The following is a 16,190-nucleotide window of genomic DNA, read 5'->3' on the forward strand; positions in this document are numbered from 1 at the left end:
CAGTGGTAGAAGGCTGTGTCTGTTAAGTCTTCTACATTTGCACTCAATTACCCTGTCTGGCTGCCAGGCAAATTGCAGTGGAGAAACACATTGTTCAATTTGGGGGGCAGAACAGGCTGGGGATGGGATGGGATGGGATGGGATGGGATGGGATGGGATGGGATGGGATGGGATGGTTTGGGATGGGATGGGATGCTGTGGGATGAGACAGGATACTGTAGGATGCTGTGGGATGGGATGCTCTAGGATGCTGTGGACCACTGTGGGATGCTGCAGGATGCTGTAGGATGGGATGCTGTGGGATGGGAAGCTGTGGGATGAGTTGGGATGCTGTAGGATGCTGTGGGATGTGAGAGGAAGCTGTGGGGTGGGATGCTATAGGATGCTGTGGGATGCAGCAGAATGCTCTGGGATGGGATGGGATGCTGTGGGATGCTGCAGGATGCTGTGGGATGGGATGGGATGGGATGCTGTGGGATGAGACAGGACACTGTAGGATGCTGTGGGATGGGATGCTGTCGGATGCTGCAGGATGCTGTGGGATGGGATGGGATGCTGTGGGATGTGACAGGATGCTGTAGGATGCTGTAGGATGTGACAGGATGCTGTGGGATGGGATGATATAGGATGCTGTGGGATGCAGCAGAATGCTCTGGGATGGGATGGGATGCTGCAGGATGTTGTGGGATGGTTTGGGATGGGATGGGAAGGGAAGGGATGGGATGGGATGCTGTGGGATGGTTTGGGATGGGATGGGATGCTGTGGGATGTGACAGGATGCTGTGGGATGGGATGCTGTAGGATGCTGTGGGATGTGATAGGAAGCTGTGGGGTGGGATGCTATAGGATGCTGTGGGATGCTGCAGGATGCTGTGGGATGGTTTGGGATGGGATGGGATGCTGTGGGATGAGATGGGATGCTGTAGGATGCTGTGGGGTGGGATCTATAGGATGCTGTGGGATGCTGTGGGATACTGCAGGATGAGATGCTGTGGGATGGGATCCTGTGGGATGCTGCAAGATGCTGTGAGATGGTTTGGGATGGGATAGGATGCTATGGGATGGTTTAGGATGGGATGGAATGGGAATAGATGGGATGGGATGCTGTGGGATGAGATGGGATGCTGTAGGATGCTGTGGGATGAGATGGGATGCTGTAGGATTCTGTGGAATGCCATGGGATGCTGCAGGATGCTCTGGAATGGTTTGGGATGGGATGGGATGCCATGGGATGGGATGGGATGGGATGGGATGGGATGGGATGGGATGGGATGGGATGGGATGGGATGCCATGGGATGCTGCAGGATGCTGTGGGGTGGGATGCTGTGGGGTGGGATGCCACGGGATGCCACGGGATGCTGCAGGCTGCTCTATGGCATGTGATGTGATGCTGCAGGCTGCTGTGGGATGCAGCAGGATAATAAATGGAATGCTGCAGGCTGGTACACGGGCTGCTGCGGGCTGCTGTGAGATGCTATGGGATGCAGCAGGATACCACAGGATGCTGCAGCATGCTGCGGGCTGCTAGGGCATGCTGCAGGATAATGTATGGGATGCTGTGGGATGCTGTGGGATGCTGCAGGATAATGTATGGGATGCTATGGGATGCTATATGGGATACTACAGGATGCTACGGGATGCTGTGGGATGCTGCAGGATGCTATATGGGATGCTGTGGGATGCTATGGGATGCTGTGGGATGCTGAAGGATGTTGTGGGATGCTGCAGGATGCTATATGGGATGCTGTGGGATGCTATGGGATGCTGTGGGATGCTGAAGGATGTTGTGGGATGCTGCAGGATGCTATATGGGATGCTGTGGGATGCTATGGGATGCTGTGGGATGCTGAAGGATGTTGTGGGATGCTGCAGGATGCTATATGGGATGCTGTGGGATGCTATGGGATGCTGTGGGATGCTGAAGGATGTTGTGGGATGCTGCAGGATGCTATATGGGATGCTGTGGGATGCTATGGGATGCTGTGGGATGCTGAAGGATGTTGTGGGATGCTGCAGGATGCTATATGGGATGCTGTGGGATGCTATGGGATGCTGTGGGATGCTGAAGGATGTTGTGGGATGCTGCAGGATGCTATATGGGATGCTGTGGGATGCTATGGGATGCTGTGGGATGCTGAAGGATGTTGTGGGATGCTGCAGGATGCTATATGGGATGCTGTGGGATGCTATGGGATGCTGTGGGATGCTGAAGGATGTTGTGGGATGCTGCAGGATGCTATATGGGATGCTGTGGGATGCTATGGGATGCTGTGGGATGCTGAAGGATGTTGTGGGATGCTGCAGGATGCTATATGGGATGCTGTGGGATGCTATGGGATGCTGTGGGATGCTGAAGGATGTTGTGGGATGCTGCAGGATGCTATGGGATACTGTGGGATGCTATACTGGATGCTGTGGGATGTTATGGGATACTATGGGACGCTATGGGATACTGTTGGATGCTATGGGATGCCATGGGATACTGCAGGATGCCACGGGATGCTGCAGGATGCTGTGGGATGCTATGGGATACTGTGGGATGGTATATTGGATGCTGCAGGATGTTATGGGATACTGTGGGACACTATGGGATACTGTGGGATGCTGTGGGATGCAGCAGGATGCTATATGGGATACTGCAGGATGCCACAGGATGCTGTGGGATGCCATGGGATGCTGCAGGATGCTATGTGGGATACTGCAGGATGCCACAGGATGCTGTGGGATGCTATACTGGATGCTGCGGGATGTTATGGGATACTGTGGGACGCTATGGGATACTGTTGGATGCTATGGGATGCTGTGGAATGCAGCAGGATGCTATGTGGGATGCTGTAGGAAGCCATGGGATGCTGCAGGATGCTATATGGGATGCTGCGGGATGCTATACTGGATGCTGTGGGATGTTATGGGATACTGTGGGACACTATGGGATACTGTGGGATGCTGTGGAATGCAGCAGGATGCTATATGGGATGCTGTAGGAAGCCATGGGATGCTGCAGGATGCTATATGGGATGCTGTGGGATGCTATACTGGATGCTGTGGGATGTTATGGGATACTGTGGGACACTATGGGATACTGTGGGATGCTGTGGAATGCAGCAGGATGCTATATGGGATGCTGTAGGAAGCCATGGGATGCTGCAGGATGCTATATGGGATACTGTAGGAAGCCATGGGATGCTGCAGGATGCTATATGGGATACTGCAGGATGCCATGGGATACTGTGGGATGCTATGGGATACTGTGGGATGCTATACTGGATGCTACGGGATGTTATGGGATACTGTTGGACGCTATGGGATGCTGTGGGATGCTGTGGAATGCAGCAGGATGCTATGTAGGATGCTGTAGGAAGCCATGGGATGCTGCAGGATGCTATATGGGATGCTGTGGGATGCCAAATGGGATGCTGTGGGATGCTATGGGATGCTGCGGGATGCTGCGGGATGCTATGGGATGCTGCGGGATGCTATGGGATACTGTTGGATGCTATGGGATGCTGTGGAATGCAGCAGGATGCTATGTGGAATGCTGTAGGAAGCCACAGGATGCTGCAGGATGCTATATGGGATACTGCAGGATGTTATGGGATACTGTGGGACACTATGGGATAGTGTTGTATGCTATGGGATACTGTGGAATGCAGCAGGATGCTATATGGGATGCTGCAGGATGCTACGGGATGCTGCGGGATGCTGTGGGATGCTATATGGGATACTACAGGATGCTGTGGAATGCTATGGGATGCTGCAGGATGTTGTGGGATGCTATGGGATGCTGCAGGATGCTGTGGGATGCTATGGGATACTGTGGGATGCTATACTGGATGCTACGGGATGTTATGGGATACTGTTGGACGCTATGGGATGCTGTGGGATGCTGTGGAATGCAGCAGGATGCTATGTAGGATGCTGTAGGAAGCCATGGGATGCTGCAGGATGCTATATGGGATGCTGTGGGATGCCAAATGGGATGCTGTGGGATGCTATGGGATGCTGCGGGATGCTGCGGGATGCTATGGGATGCTGCGGGATGCTATGGGATACTGTTGGATGCTATGGGATGCTGTGGAATGCAGCAGGATGCTATGTGGAATGCTGTAGGAAGCCACAGGATGCTGCAGGATGCTATATGGGATACTGCAGGATGTTATGGGATACTGTGGGACACTATGGGATAGTGTTGTATGCTATGGGATACTGTGGAATGCAGCAGGATGCTATATGGGATGCTGCAGGATGCTACGGGATGCTGCGGGATGCTGTGGGATGCTATATGGGATACTACAGGATGCTGTGGAATGCTATGGGATGCTGCAGGATGTTGTGGGATGCTATGGGATGCTGCAGGATGTTGTGGGATGCTATGGGATACTATACTGGATGCTACGGGATGTTATGGGATACTGTGGGACACTATGGGATACTGTTGGATGCTATGGGATGCCATGGGATGCTGCAGGATGCTATATGGGATACTACAGGATGCTATGGGATGCTATGGGATGCTGCAGGATGCTGTGGGATGCTATGGGATACTGTGGGATAGTATATTGGATGCTGTGGGATGTTACGGGATACTGTGGGACACTATGGGATGCTGTTGGATGCTGTGGAATGCAGCAGGATGCTATGTGGAATGCTGTAGGATGCCACGGGATGCTGAAGGATGCTGTGGGATGCTGTGGGATACTGTGGGATGCTATACTGGATGCTGTGGGATGTTATGGGATACTGTGGGACACTATGGGATACTGTGGGATGCTATGGGATGCCATGGGATGCTGCAGGATGCTATATGGGATACTGCAGGATGCCACGGGATGCTGTGGGATGCCATATGGGATGCTGTAGGATGCTATATGGGATACTGCAGGATGCTATATGGGATACTGCAGGATGCCATGGGATGCTGCGGGATGCCAGGGCCTTCCCAAAGACCAAATCCTGGTGTGAACCCCCATCCCTGACCTGCACCCAGTCAGTCCCTGGGTCACATCAGACCCGTGCCATCATCCCCAGGCCCCTCTTTGCGGGTGCCTCAGCATCAATCGTGCCCGGGATGCAGGGACACCCTCCCAACCATCCCCATGAGCCCAGACGGGCACAGGAGGTGCCTGCGGGGTCCCCGATGTCCCTGCAGATGCTTTTTTTTCTGCCATCCCTGGCCCCTTCTCCCTGTTCTCCGTGTCAGCACGGGCTTGGCAGCGACAGCCCAGCACAGCCCTCTGCCCTCACCTGTGCTCAGCAGGAGAACACGCGCAGGGAGGTGCTGACATGGAGGAGAAGCTGGACATGAGCAGGCAGTGGGCAGCTGCAGCCCAGAAGGCCAATCCCATCCTGGGCTGCATCAAAAGCTGCGTTGCCAGCAGGTCCAGAGAGGGGATTCTGCCACTTTGCTCTGCTCTGGTGAGACCTCACCTGGAGTATTGTGTGCAGGTCTGGAGCCCTCAAGATAAGAAGGACATGGACCTGATGGAGAGGGTCCAGAGGAGGGCCACGAGGATGATGAGGGGGATGGAGCACCTCTGCTCCGAGGACAGGCTGAGGGAGCTGGGGTTGTTCAGCCTGGAGAAGAGGAGGCTCCGGGGAGACCTAATAGCGGCCTTCCAGTACCTGAGGGGGCTACAGGAAGGCTGGGGAGAGCCTGTTTAGAAAGGCCTGCAGTGACAGGACGAGGGGCAATGGCTTCAAGCTGGAGGGGAACAGATTTAGACTGGAGATGAGGAGAGGGTTCTTCACTGGGAGGGTGGTGGAGCACTGGAACAGGTTGCCCAGGGAGGTGGTTGAGGCCCCTTCCCTGGAGATATTCAAGGAGAGGCTCGACGAGGCCCTGGGCAACCTGGTCTAGTTGGGGGTGTCCCTGCTGACTGCGGGGGGGTGGGACTAGATGGCCTTTGGAGGTCCCTTCCGGCCTGGGCAAGTCTATGATTCTATGACATGGCACAGGGCACACCAGGCACCCGCAGAGCGGGACCAGGGAGGGGTATGTGGGCACGTGGGCATCGGGCAGAGCCCCCACCCCCCGGCAGCGGGACCAGCGTTTCCCAGCCACGGATCAGGCTGAAAAACCCCGGGGAGCTGGGAGGGAAAAGCGTGATGGACCCAGCTCGGAGACCCTCGGGGGGAGATGATGAGGCTTCACCATGGGCAGGGATTGGGCAGGGATTGGGCAGGGATATGGGCAGGGATACAGGGATACAGGCAGGGATACAGGCAGGGATACGGGCAAGGATATGGGAAGGGATGTGGGCAGGGATATAGGCAGGGATATGGGCAGGGATACAGGCAGGGATACAGGCAGGGATGCAGGGATATGGGAAGGGATGTGGGCAGGGATGTGGGCAGGGATGCAGGCAGGGATACGGGTAGGGATTGGGCAGGGATACAGGCAGGGATACAGGCAGGGATGCAGGGATACAGGCAGGAATGCAGGTAGGGATGCAGGGACGTAGGCAGGGATACAGGCAGGGATGCGGGGATACAGGCAGGGATGCGGGAAGGGATGTGGGCAGGGATACAGGCAGGGATGCAGGAAGGGAAGCAGGCAGGGATGCAGGGATGCAGGTAGGGATACAGGGATACAGGCAGGTATACAGGCAGGGATGCAGGCAGGGATACGAGCAGGGATACAGGCAGGGATACAGGCAGGGATACGGGAAGGGATGCAGGCAGGGATACAGGCAGGGATGCAGGCAGGGATACAGGAAGGGATACAGGCAGGGATACGGGAAGGGATGCAGGGATACAGGAAGGGATACAGGCAGGGATACGGGAAGGGATGCAGGCAGGGATACAGGCAGGGATGCAGGCAGGGATACAGGAAGGGATGCAGGGATACGGGAAGGGATGCAGGCAGGGATGTGGGCAGGGATGCAGGCAGGGATGCAGGCAGGGATACAGACAGGGATGCAGGGATGTAGGCAGGGATACAGGCAGGGATATAGGCAAGGATACAGGAAGGGATGTGGGCAGGGATACAGGCAGGGGTACAGGAAGGGATGCAGGCAGGGATACAGGCAGGGATTGGGCAGGGATACAGGAAGGGATGCAGGCAGGGATACGGGCAGGGATACAGGCAGGAATACAGGCAGGGATTGGGCAGGGATTGGGCAGGGATACAGGCAGGAGAGGCTGGGTTTTGCTCCAGCTCCTCAAGTTCATGATGCCCTGAGCTGGAGGCAGGGGCTGCCTTCAGGCCAGGCAGAAGAAGCCGCTCTACTGCCCCCCCAAAAACCCACCCAGCACCACGAGGAGGGGGGATGCTGCGGGTGGGGGACCATCCCCTTCTTCCCACCCCCGAGGGTGGGCATTATCCTCCCGCCACGCTCGGGGAGGGAGAGGTGGGGACCCCTGGGGTGCACCCCACGGCTGGCCGGGCTCCCCTCTGCCCACCCCACTGCCAGCACGGGCAGGGGGGGGCTGGCAGGACCCCCCATCTGCCCTCACCAAGGGGCAGGGACGGGGGACACGAGGACCCTGCCCACCCCGGCGAGCCGCCGGCGTGCTCAGCCTGCCAAGCAGCCTCAGCCCAGCCCAGATGCCAGGAGGACAAGCCGGGCTTTCTTCCCCGGGCCAGACGGCACAGACCCCCTCTGTTACACCCACGCTTCCCCCCGGGGCCGGCAGGGAGCAAGGGGGCTGCCCCACACCCTGCCCCACACCCGAAATGCTGCGGGGCTGGCTCCCCACGCTGATGCCCCACTCCGGGCGACAAAGTCAGGGCGAGCAGTAGCCCCACAAATTCCCCTCAGGTTTCCTCCCGAGCGAGGGATGAGGCTCAGGAGCTTCTTGGAGAGGGCATTTTTGCAGCTGGAGGGGCTGAGGTGGGTCTCGCACCCACCGCTGCCTCCCCTCCTTGAGCATCACCAACACCCCAAGAGCTCATCTTCCTCCAAACAGCCCCAAAAACGCCACGGCCCAGGCTGACCCTCCCAAAAACCTGGTGAGACACACACAGCTGGAGAATTATCCATCCAGGAAGGTGGATAAAGCACCACTGAATAAACCCAGTGGGGTTTAAAGCCCAGGGATGCTCTGCTGGCCCCCCCCCCTACACCCAGCATCTCCACCCAGGAAAGCCCTTCAGGCTCCCGGAGCCACGGTTTCACCCTGGGAGCAGCATCCGGCTGGATCTCCTCTGCTCCTGGAGTGGAAATTAAAGCCACTCGTGAGATAAAGGGCTTGAATTCGGGGGGGGGAGTGGGGTGACGGGGAGCCCCCCGCAGCCACCTCTCCCTCCCTCCCCGCTGCCAGCGCCGCAGCTCTCCCCGGGCTGGGGTTTGGAGGTGGGGGAGAAAAGCGCAGCGCTGCAGCACTTTGGTTGCTTTCCAAAATAGCTGCTACGAGGCAAAAAAAAAAAAAAAAAAAAAAAAAAAAAAAAAAAAAAAAAAAAAAAAAAAAAAAAAAAAGAAAAAAAAAAGCGAGCTGAACGGGCCTATGACAAATCATCCCTCCGCAGCTCCCGGAGCCGCTGCCATCCCAACACACGCCGTGCTCCCCGCAGGGCCCGGCATCCCAGTGTCCTGGGGGAAAGCCCCAGGAATCTGCCCCGGGATTGGGAAGGGGGGAGAGGGATGGTGAAATGGGGGGGCTGCTCCGGCAGAGCCCCCCCAGCTGTGGCAGGGATAAATACCCTGTGCCATGGGGGGAGGAATCCTCATCCCTGACACCATCCCAGCATCACCAGTAACCCCAGCCATGAAATCCTGACACCATCCCAGCATCACCAGTAACTCCAGCCACGAAATCCTGACACCATCCCAGCATCACCAGTAACACCAGCCATGAAATCCTGACACCATCCCAGCATCACCAGTAACTCCAGTCACGAAATCCAGACCCCTGACACCATCCCAGCATCACCAGTAACTCCAGCCATGAAATCCTGATCCATGACACCATCCCAGCATCACCAGTAACACCAGCCATGAAATCCTGATCCATGACACCATCCCAGCATCACCAGTAACACCAGCCATGAAATCCTGATCCATGACACCATCCCAGCATCACCAGTAACACCAGCCACGAAATCCAGAACCCTGACACCATCCCAGCATCACCAGTAACTCCAGTCACGAAATCCAGACCCCTGACACCATCCCAGCATCACCAGTAACTCCAGCCACAAAATCCTGACACCATCCCAGCATCACCAGTAACCCCAGCCACGAAATTCTGACACCGTCCCAGCATCACCAGTAACCCCAGCCATGAAATCCTGACACCATCCCAGCATCACCAGTAACCCCAGCCATGAAATCCAGACCCCTGACACCATCCCACCATCACCAGTAACCCCAGCCACGAAATCCTGACACCATCCCAGCATCACCAGTAACCCCAGCCAGGTGTGATGCTCACCCCAATCCAGGTCACCACGGGAGAAGGACAGACACCCCGGGGACAAACAGCCAGGAGAGATGGCTCCTCCAAAGCCACCCACCGGCCACGCTGCTCCCCGGGTCGGCCGGCGCACGGGGGACCCCCAAACTGCTGGATTTGGGGGGTGACAAGCACGGGGGCGCAGAGGACTCCAAAAAGAGTGGGACAGCAGGACCCACGGCGAGGACGAGCCACCCTCCATCCCACAGTGTCCCCACGGTGGTTCCCCACTTACATTCCTCCGATGGAGACGGTGGCACAGGTCCGCTCGGAGAAGGCGGGCACGGTCTCGGTGGCACTGCTGGCCGGTCGGATGTAGTCCACCGTCACGTTCACCTGGGCAAGACAGAGGGGCACAGTGGGTGGGGGTCAGTCCCTGCACATCCCCATCCTTCCCCAGTCCCAAACGTCCCCCTCCGACACCTCCCCGTGCCAGCCGGATCTGGCACCCATCCTCCCGCAGATGGGCATTCGTGAACATCAGGTGGGGGTCCACCTTAGGGGGGGCAACTTCTGTGGGATAACTGCACCTCCTGCTGCACTGGGGCTCGGGAAAAGGTGGTGGGTGCAGAGATGTTCATGGGTGGATCAGGTTCCCAGCACCACAGACCTTGGTCATCAACCCCCAGCACCTCTTGGCCATCAATCTACAACACCTCTTGGCCATCACACCCTCAGCACCTCCTGGCCATCAACCCTGAACACTTCTTGGCCATTCCTCCCCAGCACCTCTTGGCCATCCCACCCTCAGCACCTCCTGGCCATCAACCCTGAACACTTCTTGGCCATTCCTCCCCAGCACCTCTTGGCCATCCCACCCTCAGCACCTCCTGGCCATCAACCCTGAACACTTCTTGGCCATTCCTCCCCAGCACCTCTTGGCCATCACCCTCCCTACACCTCTTGGCCATCACCCTCCCTACGCCTCTTGGCCATCAACCCCCAGCACCTCTTGGCCATTTCTCCCCAGCACCTCTTGGCCATCACCCCCCAGTATCTCTTGGTCATCACCTCCCAGTAGCTCCCAGGAATCACTCCCCAGAGCCCACTACAAGCAACCAGTCTTATTTCCATCCTGCACCAGTCCCTCATGGTCCAGCTGGACCCCCAGACCAGGCCAGGTAGCCCTGCTGCCATATTTGCCCCCCAACAGCTCTCTGATCCCCATGAGCAGGGCTCAGTGACCAGGCCACCAAAGGTCACGGGAGGGGTGGAAAAGTCCTGTGATACCACCCGAAGCCACCAGAAAAGAAACCAGAATCAAAGCCCGAATGCTCAAACACCACCCTGATTTCGGGATTAAGTTAATTTTTTCTCCAGCAGCTGCTGTGCTGTGAGTTTGGGAGGAGAACAACGCTGACCACACACATTGCCTTGGTTACAGGAGGAGAGGACTTCTTCTGCCTTCCCACGGAAGCCCAGAGGGAGCACGGAGAGGACAAGGTGGCCACGGGAATATTGAGTGCCACGGACACAGCCTCGGTGTAGAAACTGGGGGGGGGCTGGGGTGGGGGGAGAGGGATCCGCAATCACTGCTCAGGATGGGCTGGGGGATCAGTCATGGGGGGGGCAAGAGTGGCTTTATCATATAGATATATTAATACAAAATATTAATGTAATATTGATATAGAGCATTATTTTTGTGTATTTTTTTACTATTATTCTCATTCCTATTCCTATTCTTATTCCTATCCCTATTCCTATTCCTATCCCTATTCCTATTCTTATTCTTACTATTATTATTATCAACATCATTATTATAATGATAATTATTATTATTATCATCATTATTATCATTATTATTATTATTATTTCTTCCATTACTATTCTATTAAATTATCTCAATCCAGGAGGGTTTTTTCCCCCTTTTTTCTCACTTTTCTCCCTACCCTACTCGTCTCTGGGGGGGGTGGGGAGAGGTGGGGGGTTTAACCCCAGTTTCTGACTGGGGTTAAACCATTAAAACCCCGACCACCCCCCGAGGCGCCCCCCACATCCGCACAGCCCCAATTCTGAGCCAATTCAACCCAAACCCACCGCTCTGCTGCCCCAGAAAAGCCCCTTCCTCACTGTTTCACCGGATTTTCAGCTGGAGGAGGCTGAGGCTGGGGGACACGGGGGGACATGGGGGGACATGGGGGGGGATCACAACAGGGAGGGGGACATGGGGAAGTCCTGGTGCTGCCCCCCATCACCCCAACCCAGATGTGGGGCTGGATTTGAGCCCTACAACCTTCTCCCAGGGGTGCCACCACCGTCACCCGGAGCCAGGGCGTGATGGAGCATCCCAAAAAAAACCCAAAACCCTTCAACCCTCAGCTCTTCCTGGCTTTTAAACCAGCTTAAAAATGGCTTTTTTTTTTTTTTCTTAAAACCAGCATAAAAATGCAAAGAAGGTAGGATTGCCTGACGAACTCCTGGGGAAAAGTATTGTCAGAACAACTGGGGGGGAGAAAAGGGGGGGAAAAAGAGGAGGATGAGTCCGGGAGGCAGGTCAGGAAAATTCAAGCTACTATGGGGTTTGATGGAATGTCACCCGGGGCTTGTTGGAATGTCACCCGGTGCAGGGACAGCTCTGGGGGGGAAACACCGTGGCCTGGAATTCGGGAAAGGGTCTGGGGATAAAAGCCAACGGGAGGTTGGTGTGGGATGGGTGACCCCACGGTTGGGGGTCACAGCCCCCCATCGTCACAGGAAAGGGATGTCATGGGCAGGGGATGTCATGGGCAGGGGACATCATGGAAAGTGGACGTCATGGGTGGGGGACATCATGGGCAGGGGACATCATGGGCAGGGGATGTCATGGGAAGAGGATGTCAAGGACAGGGGACATCATGGGAAGGGGACGTCATGGGAAGGGGACATTACAGGCAGGGGACATCATGGAAACTGGACGTCATGGGTGGGGGACATCAAGGGAAGGGGACATCATGGGCAGGGGATGTCACAGGCAGGGGACATCATGGAAAGGGGACGTCATGGGCGGGGGATGTCATGGGAAGGGGACTCCATGGGCAGGGAATGTCACAGGCAGGGGACATCACGGGCAGGGGGTGTCATGGGAAGGGGACATCATGGGAAGTGGACATCACGGGCAGGGGACTCCATGGGCAGGGGATGTCATGGAAAGGGGACATCATGGGAAGGGGACATTACAAGCAGGGGACATCACAGGAAGGGGACATCATGGGCAGGGGACATCAAGGGAAGGGGACGTCATGGGAAGGGGATGTCATGGGCAGGGGACGTCACAGGCAGGGGATGTCATGGGCAGGGGACATCATGGGAAGGGGATGTCATGGGCAGGGGACGTCACAGGCAGGGGATGTCATGGGCAGGGGACATCACGGACAGGGGACATCACAGGCAGGGGACTCCATGGGCAGGAGATGTCATGGAAAGGGGACATCATGGGAAGGGGACATCACAGGCAGGGGACGTCATGGACAAGGGACATCATGGGCAGGAGATGTCATGGGAAGGGGACATCATGGGCAGGGGATGTCATGGGCAGGGGACGTCATGGGAAGGGGATGTCATGGGCAGGGGACGTCACAGGCAGGGGATGTCATGGGCAGGGGACATCATGGGAAGGGGATGTCATGGGCAGGGGATGTCACGGGAAGGGGATGTCACTGGCAGGGGACATCATGGACAGGGGACATCACAGGCAGGGGGCACCATGGGAAGGGGACATCATGGGCAGGGGACATCAAGGGAAGGGGACATCACAAGGAAGGGGACGTCATGGGCAGGGGATGTCATGGGCAGGGGATGTCATGGGCACACCAGGCACACAGGCAGGTGGCCACTGGTGTCACTGCCACCCCCCAGCCCCACAACTCGGTCAGTATTTCGGGGGGGGGGGGCACCAAAAGCAAAGCCCTTCTCCCAGGCCGTGCCGAGCTCCCCACGGCCACCAGCATCACTGAGGGGCTGGGGGGGCAAAGGGGTGGCCGTGCCCATGGGGAGATGTCCCCCAGGGGTGCCTGGCTCTCCTCTCCATCCATCCCAACCCCTCCCCGCACCCAGGGGACCCCCCCGGGGGGGGCAGGGGGGGCTCTGGCTGCCTCCCAGCGTGGATGGCAGGCGTCCATGGGCGGGTTTCCAAGGTCAGGCGCCGTCAGGGCGGATTAAATCACGGCTCCCTGGAGGAGATCCAGCCCCCGAGAAGAACGGCCACGGCAGGGACCTCACCCGCCTTCCTGCAGCCACCACGCTCAATGTCGCCCCCCCAGCTCCCCCCACAACAATTCCAGCCAACCCCCCCTGCACCCCTGCTCGCCCATCACCCAGGTGTCCGGCCCCACCGGCGTGGGGTGGGTGGGTGGGCAAGGAAGTGAGGGCAAGTGGTGGCCCTGTCTCCATCTCCACAAGGCCTGTGAGTCGCCACCAGCTCTCGTGAGAGGATGTGGAGGGGGGGACACGATGGGGACATCACTGCCAAAAACCCACGCTCACACCCATGGCAGAAGAAGAAGGATGATGACTGGAGATGAGGAGGGGGGTCTTCACTGTGAGGGTGGTGGAGCACTGGAACAGGTTGCCCAGGGAGGTGGTTGAGGCCCCTTCCCTGGAGATATTCAAGGAGAGGCTCGACGAGGCCCCGGGCAACCTGGTCTAGTTGGGGGTGTCCCTGCTGACTGCGGGGGGGTCGGACTAGATGGGCTTTGGAGGTCCCTTCCGGCCTGGGAAATTCTATGATTCTATGATGATGATGATGAGGAGGAGGAGGACAAGGAATGGTGCCCAGGGCACCGAGTGCCACGTCCCCAGCACGTGGTGACTGGAACATAGTCCCCAGCGGGTGGTCACCATCCCTGGGATGTGGCCCCCTCAGCATGTGGTCCTTCACACACTGTCCCCCAACATGTGGTCCCCAGGATGGGGCACCCAGTGTGTGGCCCCCTGGCATGTGGTCCCCACCATCACGGTCCCCAACACGTGGTCACTGGCACATTGTCCCATTGTCCCCAATATCATGTTTCCAATGATGTGGTCCCCAGTCTGTGGTCCCCAGGATTTGGACCCTGGAACGTTGTCCCCAGCATCGTGGTCACAACGATGTGGCCCCCAACATGTGGTCCCTGGCACACTGTCCCCAGCATCATGGCCCTCAGCATCATGGTCCCCACAATGTTGTCCCCAGCACATGGTCCCAACAATATCGTCCCCAATATCATGGTCCCTGTCACATTGTCCCCAGCATCATGGTCCCAACAATGTGGTCCCCAGCACATGGTCCCTCTCACATTGTCCCCACCATCACGGTCCCAACAATGTGGTCCCCAACATCATGGTCCCAACAATGTGGTCCCCAGCACATGGTCCCTAACACACTGTCCCCAGTATCATGGTCCCAATGGTGTGATCCCCAGCACATGGTCCCTGTCACATTGTCCCCAGCATCGTGGTCCCAACAATGTGGTCCCCAGCACATGGTCCCTAGCACTTTGTCCCCACCATCACAGCCCCAGTGATGTGGCTCCCAGCATCATGTTCCAACAATGGGGTCCCCAGCACGTGGTCCCTGTCACATTGTCCCCACCATCACGGTCCCAACAATGTGGCCCCCAGCACATGGCTCCTGGCACATTGTCCCCAATATCATGGTCCCAATGGTGTGATCCCCAGCACATGGTCCCTGGCACATTGTCCCCAATATCATGGTCCCAACAATGTGGTCCCCAGCACGTGGTCACTGGCACATTGTCCCCAGCATCACGGTCCCAACAATGTGGTCCCCAGCACATGGTCCCCAGCACACTGTCCCCAGCATGTGGTCCCTGGCACATTGTCCCCAGCATCATGGTCCCAATGGTGTGATGCCCAGCACATGGTCCCTAACACACTGTCCCAAATATCATGGTCCCAATGGTGTGATCCCCAGCACGTGGTCACTGGCACATTGTCCCCAGCATCATGGTCCCAACGATGGGGTCCCCGGCACGTGGTCCCTGACTCACTGGCCAGCCCGGTGCTCGCAGGCAGATTTTTGGGGGCACCCTACCGGCCTCCGAGGCTGGCGGGGCGGCGGGGTGGGGGGTGCCCATCTCCCCTCCACAGCCCTGGCACGGGGCACGAGCTGGCAGGGAAGGTAAAAATAGTGCCTGTGAGTTTGTGCCGGAGAGGGGCTGGGAGATCCGCAGGCGTTTCAGGCAGTAATTATAGCAGAGCAAGTCTGGGCTGCCACCCACCCCTGCCATATGTGCCCCCCCTGCGCCCCCTCCTCCCTGCTGTGCCCCGTGTCCCCGCAGCAGGGGACGGGCCCCTCTGAACCCCTCCACCCCCACCCCGGGCCAGGCTGGGGCAGGGGGGATGCCACCCAGCCCACCCCAGTCCCCTCCAAACTGTGGGTACCAAAATCTGGGTGCTGCTCACGCAGCCCCACACCCATCCTTGTCCCCCCCAAGGAGGGATGAGCCCCCCCATCTCCATGGGGGCCAGAGAGCTGCTCCAGGCAGGAGGGGACCTGCAGACCCCCAGCCTGGGGAGGGCACCCATGGCACCCCACCATGGCTCCGTCGTGGTCGGTGCCCATCCACACCCTAACGCTGCTCGGGGGGAGCTGGGACAGCCCCACAGCCCCCCCCCCCTTTATTCCTCTTTTCCCCTCCCCGGGAGGCAGAGGGGACGTGGCTGATGCCACCCACGAACTAAACCCATTTGCACCTCAGGTGGCACAAATCTCATTCCCACAGGGTGGGAAAGCACCCTTGGCACCGACCCCCGGATGGTCCCCCTGCCCCCAGACCCCCCTCCTCAGGCTCGAGCAAAGCTGCAGCCCCCCCCCCCC

General features: G+C 57.8%; 1 protein-coding gene across 1 annotated transcript in view; it reads right to left on the reverse strand.

Moving 5' to 3' along the window:
* Positions 1-16,190, reverse strand: part of SND1 (staphylococcal nuclease and tudor domain containing 1) — a 278,207-nt gene that overhangs the window by 160,817 nt on the left and 101,200 nt on the right. The window contains exon 12 of the mRNA XM_014961957.1: positions 9,630-9,730. Coding sequence (XP_014817443.1) covers positions 9,630-9,730 — 101 coding nt within the window. The remainder of the gene's footprint in view (positions 1-9,629; positions 9,731-16,190) is intronic.

Source organism: Calidris pugnax, unplaced genomic scaffold (genome assembly GCF_001431845.1).
Source record: "Calidris pugnax isolate Ruff unplaced genomic scaffold, ASM143184v1 scaffold459, whole genome shotgun sequence".
Taxonomy (NCBI): domain Eukaryota; kingdom Metazoa; phylum Chordata; class Aves; order Charadriiformes; family Scolopacidae; genus Calidris; species Calidris pugnax.